At 39.5% G+C, this 24,123-nt stretch overlaps 1 protein-coding gene across 2 annotated transcripts in view; it reads left to right on the top strand.

Moving 5' to 3' along the window:
• The window catches only part of slc12a5b (solute carrier family 12 member 5b), a 70,362-nt gene that overhangs the window by 25,179 nt on the left and 21,060 nt on the right, over window positions 1-24,123 (top strand). For both annotated transcript variants that reach the window (XM_053680142.1, XM_017468411.3), the window contains exons 2-8: window positions 11,683-11,786; window positions 12,192-12,323; window positions 15,798-15,944; window positions 19,529-19,583; window positions 19,970-20,100; window positions 20,424-20,671; window positions 20,902-21,113. In XM_053680142.1, coding sequence (XP_053536117.1) covers window positions 11,683-11,786; window positions 12,192-12,323; window positions 15,798-15,944; window positions 19,529-19,583; window positions 19,970-20,100; window positions 20,424-20,671; window positions 20,902-21,113 — 1,029 coding nt within the window. The remainder of the gene's footprint in view (window positions 1-11,682; window positions 11,787-12,191; window positions 12,324-15,797; window positions 15,945-19,528; window positions 19,584-19,969; window positions 20,101-20,423; window positions 20,672-20,901; window positions 21,114-24,123) is intronic.

Below are 24,123 nucleotides of genomic sequence, written 5' to 3'. Positions count from 1 at the left end.
TAGTACCAATATCATACAGTATCCTTATTTAAACATTATTTCACTCCATTATTTTTTTATGTTGAAGCCTGCTCCCTGTCCTCTGTGACTAACTACCTTTACTAAGGAATATGCTCTCTAATAGCTACCCATATCGTATTGGCATCTTGAGTCAGTTTATGCCATGGAATCTGTGTGCATTCGACAGAAAATTCCCCAAACTACATACATGCCATATGGTACTACACACCCATTAAACATTTGTGACAACAAGCCACCAATCAATTTTCCCTCCTGCTGAGCCACCCCATCCCACTATCTCCATCACGCTATCTGCTCATAAACACATCAGAAATTAATATCACTAAGAAAAGCAGAATGCATCTTCACACTAAGCATTGCCGAGAAAACTATTCTGAGGAACTGAAAAACAAAACTGGAATCACTCATTCACTGAAAAAAAATGTAATAAAGAACTAAATACAGGGGTGGAGAATACTTGAGTAATTGTTCTTTGTTACAGCACTTAAGCTTGGAAGATTTGTATTTACTTGTATCTTACTCAAGGAAATTTCCAAGAGAAAAAAACATACTTTTTACTCCTTCCTTTTTTATTTTATATTAATGGAACAAGCTTTGGATTTTGAGTTTCAAAACAACCAGTTTCTACATACCACCTTTATGTGTTTATTGTCTTTGGGGGTTATCTTTTCTGGTCCATTTTGCCTGATTTGTTTAAAGAAGACAATTGTGATCACACTATGATATGTAGTTTAATAATTTGCCTAAAGATATTTTCCACAGTGTCCTATTGGAGTCCAGGATGCGTAGCCAAGGGGTCCACTATTTTCTATTTTTGTTACAGTAGTGGAAGCCAAGACCGAGTTATTTTAAATAATGTCAACAAAAATGAACTGTACATGCAAGTGGTTTCCATCTTTTTGTGACTGCATATCTTGTGATATAGTAATGGCAAAGAGAAGAAGGTAATAATGGCAATAGGAAGGAATTAGGCACCTAGAGCTCATTTGGAGACCTGGGAGGGATTTGAGCAGGTTGGTGTGCAAATGTTGTGTGTGTCCTTACTGGTGGGCTGGAGGACAATTTCCTCTGAGAGTCTATAGGCCAGAACAAGTGTATTTGGCTTTGAACAATGGATTTATTATCTCCATCCTTTTCCCTGGCATTCAGCTCTTCTGTCTGGTCTTGATGTGAGTTGGCAGCTGGGTGTTTTTTGCCACGGGCGATTGGGTTTGGTGCCGCTTCAGCACTATTGTTGTAGTGTCTCCAGGGTTGCTGTCCATGGTTCTGATCCTGTACCAACAACACTCTGGATATGATGCTACATCAGGATTCCAAACCACCTGGCTCTGTGTGTAATGCACATGAGTCTGTAAATGAATTAGAAATAGTATCCCAAATCTTCCCGGGGGATGTGCACACACGCAGATGTGAGGATTTCCCAGAAGTGTGAAAGGAAATGTGTGTGTATGTTTGAGTGTGTGTTCTCACACAGCTGCAGGTATATGGATGGTACAGGTCAGGGATGAATTCCTAAAGGAGATCGTCCTTTAAAGCAATTGCATTGTTTTAGAGCAGAGTGCTCCAAATGCTCGCTATGTTAACTTATTAGATGACTGTATAGAGAAGAGATGCTACATCATGGTTTGCCATCCTGAGACAGAAGAAGTCACGATTTTACTTCAGGCAAAGGATTATGGGAGAAGCAGCTCTCTGTCTTTCTCACTCTGCCTTCCTTATCTAGGTCATATCACAACACACCCTGTTCTAGTAGTTTAAAAAAGAGGACTCTCTCTCTCTCTTTCTCTCTCTCTCTATCTCATTACTTATGAGCTTTTTTTTTTTAAACCAAAAACAAATATAGTTGGAGTACAATGACTTTACAATGACAAATAGGACAAATAATAAACTTTTATGTAATTTAATGTCACATGATGGAAGTTACAGTTTTGTGTAGTGAAGGGACATTGCTAAAGTATGTTTCACTAAGGGAACACAGAAAACTTCTTACTCTGTGTGATTTTATTACACTCTGTACTCCCTCTACATAATTATATTACATACTGTACACGCTCTTCATAACTATATTACACACTGTACTGCTTCTTGATAATTATATCACACACTGTACTCCCTCTATGTTATATTACACACAGTACTCCCGCTACATAATTATATTACACAGTGTACTCCCTCTGCATAATTATATTACACACTGTGCTCCATCTACATTATTATATTACACACTGTACTCCCTCTATGTTATTATACTACATACTGTATTCCTTCTGCATAATTACATAATACACTGTACTCCCTCTATAATTATATCACACACTGTACTCCCTCTACATAGTTATATTACATACTGTACTCTCTCTACATAGGCTAATTATACTATGCACTGTACTCCCTCTATGTTATTATACTACATACTGTATTCCTTCTACATAATTATAGTACACACTGCACTCCCTCTACATAGTTATATTATACATTGTACTCCCTCTACATAGTTACATTACATACGGTACTCCCTCTACATAGGCTAGTTATGTTGCACATTGTACCCCCTCTACATATTTATATTAAACTCTGTACTCCCTTTACATAATTGTATTACACACTGTACTCCCTCTACATAATTATATTACATACTCTACACACTCTATGTGATTATATTAAGCACTGGATATAAAATGATATTCACAGAATCTTTACAGATATATCAGTTTGGATCTGATATACAGTATATTACCTGGGATTATTTCGAAAGGTCCTTTTTATAACGTGTAATCTTTCTCGATACATGAACAAGCAGTCTGTAAAAATGACTGATATGATGGATTGAGATGGAACCAAAACCCCAGAGATTCACAGATAATAATTATATTACCCCACCTCCGCACGTAAAACAAATCCAGTCCATATAAGGCTTTATTCTGACTGAGAGGGGGGGGGGGAACAGAAAACCTGACACGGTAATTATATTTTCTAGATTCCATGTAACTGCAAGCAAAGAAGTGTCTTCACTTGTCTTTAATGGTATGCTGTGTGCCTGTGTCTTTAGGTTGGTTATCTGTTTGGTGTTAGCTTGACCAGTACATATTGTTTTAAGGCAATTAATTTAACATTTTCTAGCAATGTTTCACTTGTTTCTCAATGTTTCACTTGTTTCCATTAGCAGTATATTTTCTTTACACAGTTATGGCAGCTGAATGTTTGCATTTCCTTTGATCATTTCAGGTCAGTAACATTCAGGAATATGAGGTGACAGTGAATTATTTTCCCCCAGCAAGAGATACAGTAGTGTGTCATTCCAAAATGTCCTGTTCGCTGTCTATGTACTATGTGGAAGACAAATGACTTTTAAAAGCAGTTTTGACATTTTGAAAAGTTACACTGCTAGCAGACCGCAGAAAGCAATAGCTTAGAGACTCCGCAAGAGTTACTGAGACAGAGGGAGGAGAAGATAAAGACATAGAGAGAACCGAATGAATGAGAGGGAAAGGCAGTGGGAGTTGGGAGATGTGGTGGGTGAAATACAGCAATCAGACTCTGAGATGAAGTACCACCTTTGCTACTATGCTGCTACACTGTGAGCACACACTTGTATTTACAATCCAGCTATGACAATAGGAAATATAGTTCCAGCTATGTCCCTGTGTATACCTCGGTTTCTGCACAACATCAATCCTATTATACTTCAGTCCTGAGAAATCTGAGACTAATCAATGTGCCATTTTAAAGTTGATACTTGGCATAAGTATTGTCTCTGATTAAAATCCTGTCTCCCATGTGTGTACACCAAATTAAAAAAAAAACCCTCTACTGAGCCATTAATAAATGTAATAACTATACATTTAATATTATTACATTTTTGTGTTTAGTAGATATTGTCCAAAATTGGTTTCAAGGTGAATGTTATGGTTACATCAAGCTGTCAGACAACGGTGCTGGATTAAATGCTGTTTCTTGCTCAAGCCAATAAAATGACTTAAGTTTAAAGACAGAATTGCGCATAGCAATTAGTCACAAAGTCTATACTCATGTCTGAGGTCTGAATACCAGTGTGAGCTTAACTAAACTCTGAATATGACCCTTTGTCCTTGTACTCTGCTGTTCATATATCACTGTAGTTATTCTAGCAGATTATAATGGGTTTAATGCCATTATCCTTGATCACACTGCTTCATAAACTCCCTGTGCCAGTGCAGCAGTATTCAGCAAACAAAAAATCACAATGGAAGCCTCTGTTGAAGGGACACAAGGGTTTAAAGTGAGGATGTTCACACACACACAGCTTAGAGGATTTGTGCATCAATACCAATGTTTTAGGTGACTATAGACTTTGCTTTTGCTGCAATCTAGAAATTAGGATTTGACTCCTCAACAAATTTTCATCTCCATTTTACCCCAATTTGGTCACCAGACAATTCCACTTATCGTGCGACAGCAACCAAGGCTTCCTCTGAGACACATGAAAATAGCCAATTGCATCTTCTCAAACTGGTGCTCAAGCTGTGTCACAGGCCAGTATAACCCACATGCCCTATTTGCGCTATTCTGCATACATGAGCTCACAGATGCTTGCGATTGGCTAGTGTCACTGCTGACAGGGGGGAGAGAGTACATGCCATCCCTCTCACACAGAGATCACAGCCAATTTTTGCTACCTTGGATGTGGGATCATTCAAACATACACTTTCACGTCTATAAGGCAAATCCCCACAACAACATTTGTACATAGGTTTTTAGGTTTTTAATAAGTTTAAAGGTGTGAATGTCTTCTTATCTCAATAAGAGTGTTATTATAGCTCTATACTGAACTCAGTGAGTAGGATTGTACACTAGTCACCAAAAAGTTGTGAGTTCAAATACCCTTAAGTTAAGCCCGTAAACCTCAATTTCTCTGCTTTATGGATTGTACTCTGTTTTTACTTGTAAGCAGCTTTGGATGAGAGTGTCTAATGTGAAAATTTAGCTCAATATTTTCCAAGCTTTTTTGCACTTTCACTGTTTCTCTTAATCTCACACTTTCTACTCATCCCTTTTTCGGACTATTACATCAAGTGTTGAGCTCATCACTTCTAGTGAAGCAACATTTTTTCCACCCCCCCCCCCCCCCCCGCCCATATTACATCATTTCTGCACACTCTGCTTAAAGATGGATGTAATGTACAAGTTTTTAGACATCAGCATGCCAAGCTGTTCAGCTGCATTATCACCCTTTTAGACATGACTGCTGTTGACACACATTTGCATTTTACATCAGAAAAATATGGTCAAAAAAGCTTCCACATTTAAAAAAAAAAAAAAAATCTGCTGTGTTATCTGTCCTCCTGTTGCTGTGGCTGATGTTGAAGCTCACAGTTAAAACAGTCACCTTTTTTTTCTGGTTGAGGGACAGTTTTCACAGGTTTCATCACATTTGCTCTGGTCCCAAAGGTCAACGGTGCTGCATTGAGTTGTGTTGTGATGAGAAAGATGGTGTTAGAGCTTGTTGTGGCCAAAGGGACATAAAGAATAGAAGCACAATGTCACACTATGTAATTCACTCCAGATGGAACCCCACATTTTATATGCACTGCGTCATTTCTTATATAAGCTAACTGGAGGAGGGTGTATAATGTGTGGCGTAGCTTACCCAAGTGCGTCGTTAGAAATAGAGAGCCCTTTTTTTAAAGTCACTGCTGCAATAGTCAAAGTGAACATTGGGCTTCTTTGCTGAACCAGACAGTTAATTTTAAAATTCGGTGGCGCTGCAGCCTCATGGAAGCTGCATGAAAGCAGTTAAAGAACATTGGCTGAAGCCCAGGCCGAAGTAAAGTGAAGGAATCAATTTAATCTCTTGAGAGCATTCATGTCAAGTGTATTATGAGGAGTGGAGATTAGGGCTGTTGTTGGAAAAACAAGGGGGGCTGGGGGGGGGGGGGGGATCAGTAGAATATAGTGATGGGATTAACTCTTTCCAAAGCAAACTTTCTTCACGTCGTGATGAGATGTTAAAAAAAAAAAAGAGCCTCATAGAATTGATGGTTAATTCACCCAACATGATAAATTATGTGTTTTTGTTAATTATATTTTCTATGTTATTTGTATAAATGTGTATAAACTGTTTGTTTTATAAATCAGTGCAAAATCAGTCTACTCTGTTTGCTTATTGCACACACACACACACACACACACACACACACACACACACACACACACACACACACACACACACACTCTCACCAATTAGACAGATGCTGTGACAATCATCTCATGGCTGACCTCCAGAAAAGCAAGAGTAAACTAAACAGACAAGCTTCAAAGGGCCATTGACCTTAAACACCAATATTTTTAAATTTGTTAATGTATGTTCCAGCACGGTTCTCAATATCAATCTGCTCTATGCAGTCTATTGACTGTAGTCCTGCCAGGCTCAGTGCTTGGTCCCCTTCTTTTTTCCTTCTATACCTGCTTTGAGTTTACACTTGATATGTCCTAAAGTATCACACCACTGATATGTTCTCTCCACTAGCTTCCTATAGCTGTCCAAATCAGATTTAAAATACTGATGCTCACCTATATGGATCAAATCCTGCTCTGTTCCATAATCTTACATTTTTTGAGTAATCATCCAACAGCCATTTTTCACAATCCAATCAAATACTGAAGGACTATTCCCTTCCGAAAAAAAATCCTGTTTCAATCAGAAATATGTAATGTGAAAGAAAAATGTGTTATGGTTTCCTTTTTAAGGCCACCTACTGCTCTGAACTCATCAGTTCTTAGATACTAGAGAACAGAGCAGTTCATAAATCATGGATGATGTTGTGTAATATTGGTGCAACAAGCACTGTGGCTGCAAAACACACAAATGCAAGAGCCCTGAGAGAAGAAAAAAATGTATGAGAACATGAATAATTCAAAAGCAGATTACTTCTACAAGCAGATTATTTCTACAAAGTCTGTCTCGGGTTATCAAATTTAAAATGTATACTGTGTTACAAAACCCTCAGGTAGAAATACTATAACACTAGAACAGTTTCAGAGACTTGTAGAATCAAATGGTTTTGGTGGCTAGTAGTGGACCAGAACCTTATTAAAGACTTTATGTTCAGAGTTGTTCTATGTGTAAAATAATACTGAATATAGTAAAAACTCTTGACTCTGACTTACAGTTAAAATAAAATTGAGCTGAAGTTGTTTACCGTTTATTGATGAGCGTGTTCGTGGGTGTGTGTGTGTGTGTGTGTGTGTGTGTGTGTGTGTGTGTGTGTGTGTGTGTGTGTGTGTGTCCAGGTTATTTTACCTCTTGCTTATAGTAATTACGAACTGACCCTAAAGGCATGGTCATTTATTTCATTTGCTTAAAGTTCTGTTTTTACAAGTTGTGGCTTGTTAACCAAATTCTCTTAGGTAAAGAACAAATAAGCAAGTTAATAACTCTTTATTCATTTAAGCTCACTTAATCTGCATATTTCAAAGTCAGTGGGTCATAACTGAAACACTGGAAATATGGAAACTAAAACACGCACTGCTCAGTCATCAGTCAGTCATTAATTAAACATGAATGCATTAGATTAAATCGTCCTTATTAGCCAACTAGCCACATAGTGGACGTGCCCTTATATATAATTAATACCCAGAAAATTAATAGGCAATTATCATTAATGTAATTACCCATTTTAGAAAAGCACCATTTTTTAAAACTACTGGTTTTAGATACACAGCTTAGATGGAAGGTGCACATTATCTACAATACATATATCAGGATGAGGCACATAAATGGTTTCAGTTAGAGGTCAAACTGTAAAATAAATAACAGATCTTGCAACCCACTGTCAACTTTTTTCAGTATCTCCTACTTAAAGTGCTCCTTCACTTTTTTTTTTCATTTAATGCAATGTTAAAGGTTTTTGGATAGTATCTAATAAACTGCCAACACACACAGCAAAATCCCCAGTGTTGATTTAACACCCAGAGTGTTGAATGCACACTCTACAGTGTTTATATAAGTCCATTGGACACAAATGAACACTCTGGGTGTTAATTCAACACTAGGGATTCTACTGTGCAACATGTACATGATAAATGTACTAGACCTGTGTAATTAATAAACTGCCACCTTGGTGTTAAAAAGATAGCAGCAGACAAGGAATGACATAAAAGAAAAGCAGGTTATTTTTGTATCAGAAAATGTCTAGATACGTTTGAAGTCACTGAAAAATCATCTGAGAAAAAATCAAACAAACATCTGTGACTGGATGACAATAATTAAATACTGCATTACATAAAATTCTGTATTACAACAAAAAAGAATAAAAAATCTTACACTACAGTGACTGTTTTGTTCATAGAATACCCTAATCTTTGTCCACTATGTTGCTTAGCAACCCTAGCTTACTGTTAAAAGATTACATTGCATGATGGAAGAATTGTTTATTAAAATATATTTTATTGAACATCGGATTTTATCATATTGTTTTGGCCACCATTTGATAAAAGCAATAAGCCACTCGAGGATGTGCATTACAGTGATTTGAGCATGGGCAAGATGGTTTTAGACACTGTGCTTTGTGTCATGCCTAAGAACACTTTTATCCATGTTAATATCACAGGAACACATGCCCTTGAGCGACTTATTGCTTTCATATATTGAAGTAAATGATTGCATTCTTTTAAATTATATTATTATCTATAAAGGAATGCCTGTGTACCATTAATGTTATAACTATGTCAGATTACCTTATTTCAGTAAACCATTAATATCAATATACTGTCACGTCCCCACTTCCCCATTTTATATGTTTGTGGGTGGTTTTAATGTCCTTGAGTCATACAGATTGAATCTACTGACACACTATTATATGGTGAAAGATCTGGTCAAGACATGGTTAACATCTTTGGGAAGACCCTGTGTGTGTGTGTGTGTGTGTGTGTGTGTGTGTGTGTGTGTGTGTGTGTGTGTGTGTGTGTGTGTGTTGTGTAGAGCTGGGAGAGATTTAATAGGACACCAGTTGTGATCATCACCACTGCCCCCATTGTGTTCAGTCTCCTTGACCTTCACAGGATTTATAGATTCATATCTATGTAGCACTACAGCCAGTCAAATGCAACAGAGAAAAGCGGTTGGTAATGAGATACTGGGATAATATTAACCTTGGGTGGGATTTTGCCATTTATTTAATAAACCAAGGAAAAGAACTATAAGAAATATAAATATTCTACCACATATATGGGTGTTTCATTACATTTGTTTGATACCTAATAAACTGGCAGTTCAGTCACACAGATGAAAGGCACCATAACAGGTTAGTTTTGTACCAGAAAAAGCTTCTGAAATCATATTAATATACACTGAGCATCCACTTAATAGGGAACACGTCCCCCCCCACCCCACCCCACACACACTCATTCATGTAATTATCCAATAACCAATCTTGCGGCAGGCAACAGGGCAGTGCATAAAATCATGTAGAGAGAGCTCAAGAGCTTAGGTTATTGTTCACAGCAAACATGATCTCAGTGATGTTTAACCGTGGCATGGTTGAACGTGCCAGATGGGCTGATTTGAGCATTTCAGAATCTGCCTGTGCCCACTGTAGGCTCAGACTCCAGTTCTTGTCTTAAAGAAGTGGAATCTGACATGATCTTCTGCTATTGTAGCCCGTTCATGTAAAGAGTGCTTATTTGAGTTACTGTAACCATCCTGTCAGCTACAGTAAAGGAAAGGGGGAGGGGAGGAAACCGGAGCACCTGGAGGAAACCCCCGCAGCACAGGGAGAACATGCAAACTCTGCACACACATGGCCCTGGCGGGAATCGAACCTCGGAGGTGTAAGGCGAACATGCTAACCACTAAGCCACCGTGCGCCCTATATATACTAACATATACTGTAATATATATTGTAATATATACATTAATATATACAGAATGTACAGTATAGGCAGGACACCACAATGGACATTGCACTAATTACATGTCTGTTTGCATTGCTAGTTGTCACTTTACCATTTTTATATATTTTTTCTTTTCCAAAAACAATCAGGTTATTGTATTTAGAAGCAGAACTCACTAAGGCTTAAAACAACCTGCCGTCTCCTAAAGGGTTAATCTATTTACTCAAAATACTTAAGGTCGATTTGAAGTATGGGATGGAAATAGGCTCAGTATTGGGTTGTTGCCATGGAGAACACTGCTGCTAATAAGATAGTAAACACACACATACACACACACATACACACACACACACTGATGTTCAGCTTTTTGAGTGTGTTTTCTTTTAAAGTGCTCTTCTCTATTTTAGCACTCATTTAATCTCAGTCTATTTATTTCTCTCACTCTACCTCTGCCACGCTAAATACAATTCAGCATATAAAAATACACACGCTAACACTGTGTGTCTGTGTGAAGCTCACTGAAATACTTCAGGCTGGTGTACCAGCAACCATATGTGCAGCTCAAATGCACATGTGTATACTGCCTTAACCGGGGTGTTTATGCAGGAACTCTGTGATGATGCAGCTATTATAATTATATTTAACAAACCTATAATCCCATATATCTTTATCTATATCTATCTATCTATCTATCTATCTATCTATCTATCTATCTCTCTCTCAAATAATAAAACACTTTGGGATGTGTTTAAATGTTCGTTGATGATTTTCCTATAACAGCATTGTGTTTTAGTTCTTATTTACCACACACGTACCTTTTAAATACTAGCTATTTATCATATTGTGCTCCTGAAGTGAGTAAAATTTATTAATACTGGTCTAAGATTCTTTAGTAAAGCAAAATTATTGTTTTTACTGGTTTTAATGTATTTATCATGCATAAGTCAGTCCATAGTCCATAGTGTATTTTTTGTGACTGTTGCAGCCAAAAATATTTGAATTTTCAAAATTTACAGAGTATTTTGTGCTTTTTGTGGAAAACTACTTGAATTGGTGAAATTGCAATTGCAAGAAACTGCTTTGCACGGTCTTTCGCACTGATGCTTGTTGGTAAATGAGGCCTTGTAGCTGTACTCATGTACGACGCACATGAATTCGCAGAGGGCTTTGGCTGAATGCGCGTTGCGATGACATCACCTGATGCATCTTGGCTCAAATCTACAGAAAATCTTTATTTTTTTTTAAAATTGCAAGCTCCTCTGAATATTACTGAATAGTTTGCTTGAGTTTGCATTAATTTCTGCACTAGCAAAATCGCTAAATCCTAGAAGGACTAATAAGTGTCACAGGTGATTCTTGCGATATTGACTGGAGGTACTGCAGGACAACTTTGACATTCTGGCCATTGCTGCATTGTATGTCATGTGACTGAAGATGATGTTGGAGCTCATCATGGCTGAAGGGAAATGAAAATAGCACATCACAATGTCATACTATTCATCCCAATTCATCCCAGATTAATTAAACAGCTTCGCATTTTATATGCACTGGATCACTTCTTATGCAAACTAATTGGGGCAAAAATGTTTGCTGTAGCTTATGCAAGTGTGTCATTGGAGACTGACAATAATATACGGCAGTGCAGATTTTTTTTTGTGGTACCAGTAGTCTGAAAAATTGGATGGATTGGTTGAAAATATGTTGGATGCAGTCTTTTACTGATTAAGGGGGTGAATACTACAAACTGATGATACTGCATCCTCATTAGTGAGTCTTTATGTGTGTTCACAGGAGATGGAAACCCCAAAGAGAGCAGCCCTTTTATCAACAGCAGTAGCAGCATTGACATTGAGAAAAGCCAGCAATATGATGGCAAGCACATGGCCTTGTTTGAGGTACAGTTTTTTCAGATCCGACATTAGAAAAATCATTGTTTCCTATGGCCTTTAACCATGGCATGGTTTATTATTATTATTATTATTATTATTATTATTATTATTTCTTTTTTATTAAAATAATTACTTTTTTTTCTTGTTTTCCTTTTATCCTTTTTATTATTTATTTATTTATTTATTTATTACAAATATTGAGACACTTTAGTTTTTGTACATGTTATCTTTTTTGATTAAAAGTCTCCAAACACCATAACATTTTCTGGTTCAAATCCAATGCACAAATAGCGTGTAAAATACTGCATATAATAAAAACTCTGAGATAAATGTTGAACATTGACTTACAGTTAAAATGAAGTTGTTTACCGTTTGTTGATGAGCGTGTTCCTGTGTGTGTGTGTGTTGTAGGAGGAGATGGACACAAGTCCCATGGTGTCCTCTTTGCTCAGCAGCCTTGCCAACTACTCCAACCTGCCACAGGGCAGCAAGGAGCATGAGGAGGCCGAGAATAACGAAGAGGCCCGCAAGAAACCGGTGCAGGTAAACATACAACATGTTTACCCGGCAAGCTGCAGGGTTTTTTTTTTTTGTCTTATTAAAGTCACAAACTAGATTAAAAAAGAGAGACTAGTGAAAGAATGACTGTTTGTAACTTCTGAATGATGAAAGTAAGTCATAAGTGAAACTTACTGGTCTTGTGAATGTTGTAACTATAAACATAATGTAAATTACATAAATATAATACTAAATTGTTAAACAGCTGTGCTGTTATAAAAAAAATATATTTTATGTTCTTTTACATCCACTCTTCTTCTCTCAGACAGTGAGGAGAAGCTGCTCCGATCATCCACTGCCAGCCATGTGTGTTTCTGCCGTCCCGCCTCGCAGCCATGCGCGCTCTTGCTGTCCAAAATAATCGGTGCGCTGAAATGGCGCTGTCCATTCAGCACCCCACCTGCAAACGCGTGAGGAGCGTGATGTGCGTTGTGTGTGGGGGCTGCAGGCCCGCCATCACAGTACCCCCCCACAGCGCTGAGCCTACTGTCGGTGTGCATTGGGGCCAGAGGCATACCTTTGTTATACCATCGGATGTTTCCATGTTGGGCCCCTGCCCGGTGCTGGACCTGGGACAAGAAGTCCTGCAATGAGAGGAACCATTGAGTCACCCTGGCATTTGAGGTCTTTGGCCCAAGCCATCCACCACAGGGGGGTGTGTTCGGTTACCAGGGTGAAGTGCCGTCCCACCAGGTAGTATCGCAGTTCCTCTGTGGCCCACTTTATTGCAAGGGCTTCTTGTTGATTTACAGGACCAGGTGCTTTTTGCCATTGAAGGTTTAAGACAGGACAGCCCTCAGTCCAGTCTCCGAAGCGTCCGTGTGTATGGTGAATGTTAGAGAGAAGTTTGGATTCCGGAGGACCGGCAAGCTGGTGAGGGCTTGCTTGAGGGCCTGGAATGCCTGCTCTGCTTTCTTGGTCCACTGCACCTGGTCCGGTTGGCCTTTCTTGGTTAGGTCTGAGAGGGGGGAAGTTAGAGAGGAGAAGTTAGGTATAAATCTCCTGTAGTACCCTGCCAGCCCCAGAAAGGCACATAACTGTTTTTTTATGTGAGCCGGGAGTACCCTCTTACTGCCTCCAGCTTCTACTCTTATGGCTTCAGCAACCCTCTGTTAGCCCCAGGTGGCATTTCTTCAGGTTGGCCATCAGCCCAGCCTTCCAGACGTTTCTGAGGACTTCCCCAAGGTGATAGAGGTGGTCATCCCAGGTGGAGGAGTAGATGACGAGATTGTCCTAGTAGGCAGCCACAAACTGTCCATTGGGAAGATGCTGGTGCTCTGTGGAGGCTGAAGGAGAGAACCCAATACTGCCAGTTGCAGCTGGTTGTGCTGAAGGTGTTTTGGGCAGTTTCTTCTGGTGCCAGGTTGACTTGCCAGCAGCCCTTTGTCGGGTCCGGGGTGAAGATAAACCAGGCCCTTCCCAAACACTCTATCAGGTCATCAATTCAGGGAAGGGGGTAGCTATCAAACTCAGAGACCTGGTTGAGCCTCTGGAAGTCGTTGCAAAGGCAGCGGTGTTTTATTTTCATGGTGGACCAGATGGGTCGGACAAGAAGATGTCGATGAACTGGTACACTAGTTCTGTCAGCTCTTGGCACTGTGTGGGCATAAGCTCTTCCCCTCGATAGACCAAGGTATGCTCTAAAGGAACTCGGGCTCTAAATGAACAACTGAAATGGCGGAAAGCACTGGGGCAGGCTGGACCCATTTTTTCAGCAGGTTAAACTGGGTGTGTGCATGCTTAATGGGCTGTTGCAGTCAGTAATTCACTAGGCCCACCCTCTCGAGGACTGTGTAGGGGCACTGTCAGTGGGCCAGGAACATACAGGCGGCGTTTGTGAGCAGCAGGAGCAGCTGGTTGGAACTTTCGTGGCTGGGGTGACATCCGTCGGCACTGGGGGTACTGCTGACGGAAGGCCTGGAAGTCGGAATCCATAGGAACCACAGGAACCATTCCCGCAGCTTGGCCAGCGTGTTGCGGGCCCCAAGGTGGACGCCGAGTGTATGGCTGTGGACCAGATGCATCAGAGGCTGAGTCTTGGTATGAGGGATGACCCGGAGGTCACAAGGCTGGCCTCAGCACTCTGCCCGGAAGTAGAGGAGGTCATTGGACACCAGGAACTAGGTGGCTGGGGGATGCTGCTCCAGTTCCTCTTTCTGTTCGAGCCCAAGGTTCCCCTCCCGAGCGACCTTGTGAAACACAGAGCAGACTGGGTTAGAGGGTGTGAGTGTCTCACCTGAGGAAACTCGTCCGGTGGCATCCCTGTCTCCTTGGGTCTTGTAGGCTGGCATCATCGGCAGTGGCTTCTCTGGGTTGGCTGCGTGGGAAACCCTGGCCAGTCCCGACCAAGCAGTAGTGGCACCAGGAGCTCAAGAATCAGCCTGACGAGGAGCGGCCAGTTGTTGGTCAGTGCAAAGACAGTGACTTTTGTTGCAAGGACCTCCCGGATGTCTCTGTGGATGCAAGACACCAGGAGGTATCCTGTGGGTTCAGGCAGCTGGCCGAGGGCGGTTGGGTGGTTCAGGGTTACTGTGCTCCTTGAATCGAGGAGGGCTGTGACTGGTTTGCCGTTCACCCTTATGGCCATGGTTGGGGCATCTAGAGGCAAAGCAGCATGTAGAGCACAGCCCACCAGCCTGGGCTTAACGACATGGTATAGGAAGGCTGGGTCTGGCTCAGTGGGCATGGGCTTGTTCATGGGTGCCCCATAGGTGGGGCAGCTTTCCTGCAGTCTTCTCTCCCAAGGCAGGATTGGTTCCTGGGCTCTCCCAAGGCAGGATGGGCTCAGGTGCAAAGGTTTGAGTGTGTGAGGGTGGATCGCTGTCATCCTAGAGTGGGATGTGAGAATGGGCTGGATCAACCATGAAGCGGGAACCCGGAGGCTTGGCTGAGGTCGAGGGTACTGGTGGGACGTGCAGCACAGCCGGGGAGCTTCTACTCTGCACTCGGCCTCATCATCATCCACATCTGTAAATAAAAGAGAGAAAGAGAGATGAATCACTTGCCGTGTTTCGGGAAAACAAGTTCACCACCCCGGTCTTCTGTGCCCTTTTATATCTACTCCTCTTCTCTCAAACGGTGAAGAGAAGCTGCTCTAATCATCCGCAGCCAGTCGTGTGTGTTTCTGCCGCCCCTCCTTGGCAGTTGTGCAAAGACCGTGATCTGCACAACGCATGTGGGCTGCAGGCCCACCGCCACAACCAAAAAATTTTTTAGATCTTACAGTTGTCAGTACATTCTGTGCATCTTTCCTTTAATGGATTTGACCTACCTCTTTGCGTAGATCATTTCTTCACCCACTAAGTGATTTATCATGTATAATGGTCTGTGATTTTTGAATGACTGGCTGCATTCATTATTAACACACACACTGATTAAAAAATCATTTAATTGATTTGCTATCTCCATTGATACTGCTGTGTGGTTACTGATTATTGTTTATTGATATGGTTTTGTCAGGCTCCTCGTATGGGCACGGTGATGGGTGTCTATCTGCCATGCATGCAGAACATCCTGGGTGTGATCCTCTTCCTCAGGATGACGTGGCTTGTGGGTATTGGAGGAGTCTTGGGCACCTTCCTCATCGTCTTCATGTGTTGCTCAACGGTGTGTCTCTTAACCTTTTTTTGATCCCTCTTAAACGCATGCAGTTATGGTATGTCTGTACTGCTCAGGTTACACTGTCCCATTTAGATGTTGAACTTTTTAAATAAACAAGATTTCTGTTAGAATAATCTGCTTAATATTACACAAAATAGACTTTTGTCATTTAATAAGGTGACATAGGAAGGTGTAATAAAAGAGTTAAAGAATTCTCTTGTAATTTTAAGAGCCTCCTGCTGTCTGAGAGGCAAATTGCAATTGTGATTAAATGATGTAAAGTCTAACCTTTCCTCTTTTTCTATATACAGTCATATGAAAAGATAAGAACACCCCATGGAAATCGTTGGCTTTTTTGACATATTTGTACAAGCAAACATTTGATCATCATTGAAACAGTGGCTATTAATAAAGTTGATCAATTTTGATGATATATAAACAAAACCACAAGGAAAAATAGCCTTTTCAATCATTCATACAACAGAAATATCAATAGATGTGATATTCTTCTGTTGATATTCTTTCAATATTATCCTGTTGAAAGGTCCAGTTTTGGTTCAGCTTCAACTTTTGGACAGATGGCCTCACATTATCTTCAAGCACTCTTTGATATGATGCAGAATTCATAGGTGAATCAGTGTATGCAAGCTGTCTAGAACCTGAGGCAGCGAAGCAACCCCAAACCATGACATTTCCACCACCGTGCCAGTCCTGGACAGATTGGCAGTCATTTGAAATCTGTGCTACTTGTAGATGATTTTCCTGACAGGAGAAGGATTCAAATAATTTGGAGATCTTCTTAAATCCCATGCCAGATTCATAGGCATCCTCAACCTTTTTTCTGAAGGCCTTATAGAACTCTTTAGATCTTGGTATGATGACACCACACACCTCAATAACAAAGGGAACTCTAGACACTAGATGTGAGAGCTTTGAATAAGACAGCTTCCACCTGCATTCCCTAAACAGGTTCTGATCACTGGCACCCAATCTTGAACACCTTTTACTTACTTTTTGCATGTGACTGATCTGTTTTTTGTAAAAATTACTACAAAATATTAATTTTATGTTTTATTTGATATGTGTATCAACTTAAATATTAATAGGCACTGTTTTAAAGAGTATCAAATGTTTGCTTGTCCAAATATGTAAAAAAAAAAAAAACCAACAATTTTCATTTGATGTACTTATCATGGGGTGTACTATTTTTTCACATGACTGTATGTAGAAAGAAAATATGCCTTTAAGGAAAGGGGACAGAGTTTGGCTACTTACTGGTTCATAAAAAAAGCTCAATTAAGACACTAACAAGCCCCATGGCATGGCAGTTTTGCAAACATAGTTTTGAAAGATTTTGTGTGACTATATTCATAAATACTGCATATTAGTGTTCTGTACTACTACTACTACTACTACTACTACTACTACTACTAATAATAATAATAATAATAATAATAATACAATTTATACTAGTACTAGTATTAGTATAATACTATTACTAATACTAATCAATTCTCATCCATATAGTGTTATTTAAACTCCAAACAAGCCTGCAATTTGCCTCAGTGACTAAGTTTAGGGTCCGTTTTAGGTCTATATTCGGGCTGCAGCCATATTGCAGCCATGTTGTTGTAAGTATGTCTGAGGTGCCATTCCTAAATACCTAGCCTACAGCTAAGCATCTGTTAGCACCCACAATTCCTTGTGGACTGAGCATGCGCATATACTGTATCGCCTTTCAGTGAATACATGAATGTTTACAATTTTCAGATTTTCAAAACAGGCATATTCCAGGGAGGGGAATCAGAATATTGCCTTTATCTGAATCAGACAATTGGATTTTGGCATTTACATGACTCAATACTAATTAGAATATTGCCAAATTCCATGTAAACAAAGTTAATGTTAATCCAGCCATTAGGTGGGCCACGGCATGGATGCTGATGCTGTTGGATTTTCATGTTCAACAATCTCTAGAGTTTACACAGAATGTTGAGGAAAAACATGCAACCAGTTCTGTGGGCGAAAATGTTTTGTTGATGAGAGAAGTCAGAGAAGAATGGCCAGACTGGTTCAAGCTTACAGGAAGACTATGTTATCTCAAATAACTACTCTTTACAACTGTGGTGAGCAGAAAAGCATCTCAGAATTCACAACCCATTGAAACTTGCAGAAGTCCACCTGGGGTTCCGCTCCTGTCAGCCAAGAACCAGAATCTGAGGCTACAGTGGTCACATGCAATGTTTTTCCAATTTTCAACGGTGCAGTTTCAGTGAGCTTGGTCATTTATCTGCTTCTTACTGAAAGGTCTCCTGTTTTGGGGAAAAAGACTTTTTAAAGTAATGTTTACAAAGCCTGTAGTCCTCTCCCCTGCACTCTTAATCCCCCATCTCTTTCTCCGAGTTGTGTGCAGGGCCATGATCCCACAGCTTAGCTATGGCTCTGTGCTCTACTGTTGTGTCTGAATTTGTCTAGTGTGCATTAGGGCTGTATAATTAATTATATTTTAATCATGATCGCAATTTTTAATCATGATCACAAATTCTTCAGTAATTGACTGTGATATTGGTAAGCTTCAATAAGGTTAGCTAATGGAGTAATGGTAGGTAATGGAGGTAATGTTATACATTTCTTTTATTGATTGTAGTGCAGTACATCAGGGTTGTGTGTCTAATCTCAGGGGGGTTGGTTTAGCTTTTTTTGTTTGTTCAGTGTGTAATTATATTGATATTTATAAAGCATTTAATAGGTCCAATCAATTGATGTACAGTTTCATTGGGATTCAAAGACTTGTCATTTGAAGGATTATAGGTTTATTTTGAAAATGGTGAGAAGAAAATTTTTTTTTTTTGAAAAGTAGGCAGATAATGGGGATTAATAAATGATCTCTAAATGCATTGCTGAATTGCATCATTCACTTTCACATTAATGAATTTCACTCTATTTTACTGGCAGATAGAAATATTGGATGGATGGAAATATTTTTTGTAGACTGAGATTTCAAACTGAGACGGCAACATAAAAAAAATTGTAGATTTGTTTAAAGCATGACATTGGGGTGCATTCAGAGTTGATTTGCATCCTACTCAGAGTCTCCCATGAAAAAAAGTCCATCACCACTGTCTGACAATTTGATGTAACCACATTGTGTCACATGGAAATGTATGTTTTGGGCTGGAAATTCACTCAAAAAAAGTATGAAATACAATCCAAGGCAATATTAAAGACATAAATATGACACTGTTAGTTAATTAATTGATCGTATTGTCAAAGAAATAAGTGAAATGTGGATTATTTTAATAATCTGAATGCTGAGCCCACAAAATAGACTTGCAGGTTGACATGCATAACATGACTATGTGGAACTTACATATTGACACACCTTTTGAACTTAAATTGCTAACTTAAGTCACCACTTCTGAACATGTGCCATAGATTGCAATCATTTGAAATTGTTAGTGGTGTCTGTAATTTAGTCTTTGAAACACTTTGAAACACATTGTCCTTACTATTGTCCTTTCAGTTAAAGGTGTCAGTAATTCAGGAACTGATGTATAGGTATTTAAGTCTGTGTTTATATCTGTTTGCAGACTATGCTGACAGCCATTTCAATGAGTGCAATTGCTACAAATGGAGTAGTGCCAGGTAAGCAAAATGCAATGGCCCCTGTCTGTCTCTGTGTGTGTGTGTGTGTGTGTGTGTGTGTGTGTGTGTGAGTGTGTGTGTGTGTGTGTGTGTGTGTGTGTGTGTGTGTATGTGTGTGTGTGTGTGTTTAAGTACGCCCAGAGGATGGCTGTCCTCGTGTTCTTTATGGGCAGTTAGTCACAGTACACAGTACAGTTCCCCAGTGAGCTGAGTTCAGCTCCTGTCTTTTAGCGATGCGTATTTGTGCCATTATATGTGTGCTAGTGTTAGGAGCGTGAGTGAGGGAGAGACTGAGATAAACATAAACTCTTAAAAAGTTAGCATAGTCATGTATAAAATATATATAAGCCCTGTGGAAGTAAGTAATTACTGTTCATTTGTTTTAGCTGGTGGTTCCTACTATATGATCTCCCGCTCACTGGGGCCGGAGTTTGGCGGAGCAGTGGGCATCTGTTTCTATTTGGGAACCACTTTTGCTGGAGCCATGTATATACTCGGCTGCATTGAGATTCTCCTGGTACGAGCAAACACTGTGTTCTGAATGGCTTTTTACAGTGTTTTTATACAATACTGACTAAGAGTAACTCATTAAGAACAGCAGTCAGGGTTAATAATTGCACAATGAATGCATATCAATCAGCGCATAACATGATATCATTTATTAATAGCTTTGGACAAATGTTTGTTCACCATTTACTTAAATCCGAATTGTCATAGTTTGTAAACTAGTTATGCTTTCTGTGTATCTAATGCAAAAATGCATATATTACCAATAATGACATTTTTAAAGTGTACACGATCTGTAATTTTGAGACTTTTCCACTCTTTTCTGTGCTGTAGATCTACATAGCTCCACACGCGGCTATATTTCGCATGGAAGGCCTGGACGGCCCCGAAGCTGAAGCTGCAATGCTCAACAACATGCGTGTGTATGGAAGCATCGTTCTCACCTTCATGGCTCTGGTGGTGTTTGTCGGCGTGAAGTATGTCAACAAGTTGGCGCTGGTTTTCCTCGCCTGCGTCATCCTCTCTATTCTGGCTGTTTATGCGGGAGTGATCAAAAGCGCTTTCGACCCGCCATACTTCCCGTAAGCTTGTTCACTGTACTTCATTACAGAGGCACATGAACTCTGCATTACCACTTACTACATATAAAGTAAAAGAAGGAATTATAACACAATGTTTCTAAAGCAGATCAAATACATTTGTCTTAGCTGTAGTTCTTGAATAATAAGTATTATCTGTGTTAGATAATAAATGAGACATTTAGATATTTTATATATTTTACCCCACTAACTGAGCTCCTTGCTCCTTGTAGGATATGTGTGCTTGGTAATCGGACTCTGATGTCTAAGGGCATTGATATCTGTGCAAAAACCATTGAGTTAGGCAACGGTACATTTACCACCAAACTGTGGAGACTTTTCTGTGACTCTGAGTTCCTCAACGCCACCTGTGACGAATATTTCACCAACAACAACGTTTCTCAGGTGCAGGGCATTCCCGGTGTCACCAGTGGCATCCTGGCAGGTAAGAATGCTGTGTGAAGATGCTGGTGTTCTGGTACTCTAGAACACAAATCATTGGTCTCAATCTTGCCATAAATTTAACTTGGTCTTGCATTAATCTCGGCCTACAAATATTCGAAAAAAAAATTTCGACAGTACCCGATACCAGAACATCATTTTTCATGAACAAGTACTTTGTGATGTTCTCTTTACAGTACAAAATGTTAATCTCTGCATGCCTATACAGTGACTATGTTTCAAAATACTTCATCCTCTCATGTTAAAAATGATATATCATTTTGAACATAAGAGGATGAAGTATTTTGAAACATAAATATATATATAGCATATAATTTCAAATACTTAGTACTTATAAATTAGTACTTTATAATTATAAATACAAAGTACTTGTAATTCACAGCTGTATTTGGTCTCAGAAAGTTATATGAGCCTAAACAAATTCTAGTTTTAATGCATTTTATTTACCTGCCATGTGGTTATATCAAAGGAAATGTGCTTGATCCTTACATGTGCTGTACTGCTTCCTGTTGCATTTCTTTAAAAAAAGGGGGGGGGGGTCTTAACTAGCATAACTAGTACTGTATAACTAGCAAATTCTGTCATTTCATTTATGTCACACATGCCCCCTGACCACAAACACCTCCTCACCCTTAGCCCCCCCCCCCCCCCCCCCCCCCCCCCCCCCACACACACACACACTACCTCCCCCCAGTGAGTGTTTTATGTAGCATTGATATCAAATAAGATTACACTGCAGAACTTGCTAGAAAAATTGGTTATGCTCAACATATCCTATGCATGTCTTGTGTATGTATTTGTACAAAATGATAATAACAAAATAGATGGTTTATTTTAGTTAATTCAATAATTGTTTAATTTCGTGTCAGGTTAGGAAGATACTACAACCAGCAATTTAACACATCTGAGCATCTGGTCTCAGTCTTGACTTGGACCTGGTCATATTAGGTGGTTTCATCTTAGTCTCGCCTCCCTATCATACTCTGTCTTGACTCAGACTCGATTGGTCTTGATTTGGTCTCACCTTAGGGGGTCTTAAACCCAACGCTACTGACAGCATACTGACATCATAGCTCACACTTCTTCTTTTGTGCTGTAGTCAATTACTATACTCAGCAAAAAAAGAAACGTCCTTTTTCAGGAGACTATATTTTAAAGATAATTTTGTAAAATGAAAATAAGCTTACAAATCTTTATTGGAAAGGGTTCAAACGATGTTTTTCATGCTTGTTCAATGAACCATAAACAATATTGTACATGCACCTGTGAAACAGTCCTTAAGACACTAACAGTTTACAGGCAGTTGGCACTTAAGGTCACAATTACAATAACTTAGGACACTAAAGAGAACTTTCTACTGACTGAAAAACACCAGAAGAAAGATGCCTAGGGTGCCTGCTCACCTGCATGAATATGCCATAGGCCTGCTGCAGTTAGGCATGAGGACTGCAGATGTGGCCAGAGCAATATACTGCAATGACAGTGCTACGGGGAGACAGGAAGGACAGCTGATCGTCCTTGCAGTGGAAAATTACATGTAACCATATGTCCCCCAGACATGATCGAGAACTGGCAAACGCCTTGGTGGAAGAGTGGTGTAACAGCTCACAGCAAGAACTGACAAATCTGGTGCAGTCAATGAGGATGAGATGCACTATAATTCTTAAAGCAGCTGGTGGCCACCAGATACTGACTGTTACTTTTGATATCGACCCCCACCCTTTGTTCAGAGACTCATTATTCCATTTCTGTTCGTCAACTGTCTGTGAAACTTGTCTCAGTTGTTGAATTTATTTAATATTAATACAAATATTTACACATGTTAAGGAATCTACTGGAAATAAAACCAGTTGAATGTAAGAGGACATTTCTTTTTTTTGCTGAGTATAGTTCAGCAGCACTAGTTGTAATATATTGTTGATTATATTAAAGCAAGATAAATGGTATGGGGATTCTGACTGGTGCAGTGGTTTAAGCATTTGATCTGTCAGCAGGAAAATGTCAGTCTAAATGGAGATCAAAATAAGGGGACATTAAACTCAGGGTAATTACCTGACACAACTGTTACTGATGCAGTGGTGCATGAGAGTTTGTGAAACCTTTAGAAGTTTCTATATATCTGCATAAATATGACTAAAACATCATCAGTTTTTCACACAAGTCCTAAAAGTTGAACAAGAGAACCCAATTAAACAAATGAGACAAAAATATTATACTTGGTCATTTATTTATTGGGGAAATGATCCATTATTACATATCTATATATCTATGAGTGGAAAAACTATGTGAACCTCTAGGATTAGTGGTTAATTTGAAGGTGAACTTAGAGTCAGGTGTTTTCAATCAATGGGTTGACAATCAGGTGTGCATGAGTGCCCTGTTTTATTTAAAGAACAGGGATCTATCAGAGTCTGATCTTCACAACACACGTTTCTGGAAGTGTATCATGGTATGAACAAAGGAGATTTTTGAGGACCTCAGAAAAATAGTTGTTGATGCTCATCAGACAGGAAAATGTTACAAAAGCATCTCTAAATAGTTGGACTCCACCAATCCACATTCAAACAGATTGTGTCATCTGTGAAATATGCTGGTGGTAGTAGTATTTCAGTGAATTCTAAAAGAAAATGTCAGGACATCCGTCCATGAGCTGAATCTCAAGAGAACCTGAGTGATGCAGCAAGACAACGATCCTAAACACATAAGTCATTTTACCAAAGAATGGTTAAAGAAGTATAAAGTTAATGTTTTGGAATGGCCTTGCCAACAAGTCCTGGCCTTAATCCCATAGAAATGTTGTGGAAGGGTCTGAAGCAAGCGGTTCATGTGAGGAAACCCACCAACACTGAAGCTGTCTGTACTGAGGAACGGGTTAAAATTCCTCCAAGCTGATGTGCAGGACTGATCAACAGTTACCAGAAATGTTTAGCTGCAGTTATTTCTGCACAAGGGGGTCACACCAGATACCGAAAGCAAAGGTTCTTAGCTTTAAG

Source organism: Ictalurus punctatus, chromosome 5, assembly GCF_001660625.3.
Source record: "Ictalurus punctatus breed USDA103 chromosome 5, Coco_2.0, whole genome shotgun sequence".
Lineage (NCBI taxonomy): Eukaryota > Metazoa > Chordata > Actinopteri > Siluriformes > Ictaluridae > Ictalurus > Ictalurus punctatus.
Note: the sequence above shows the minus strand (reverse complement) of the source record. Positions and strands in the feature narration are given on the sequence as shown.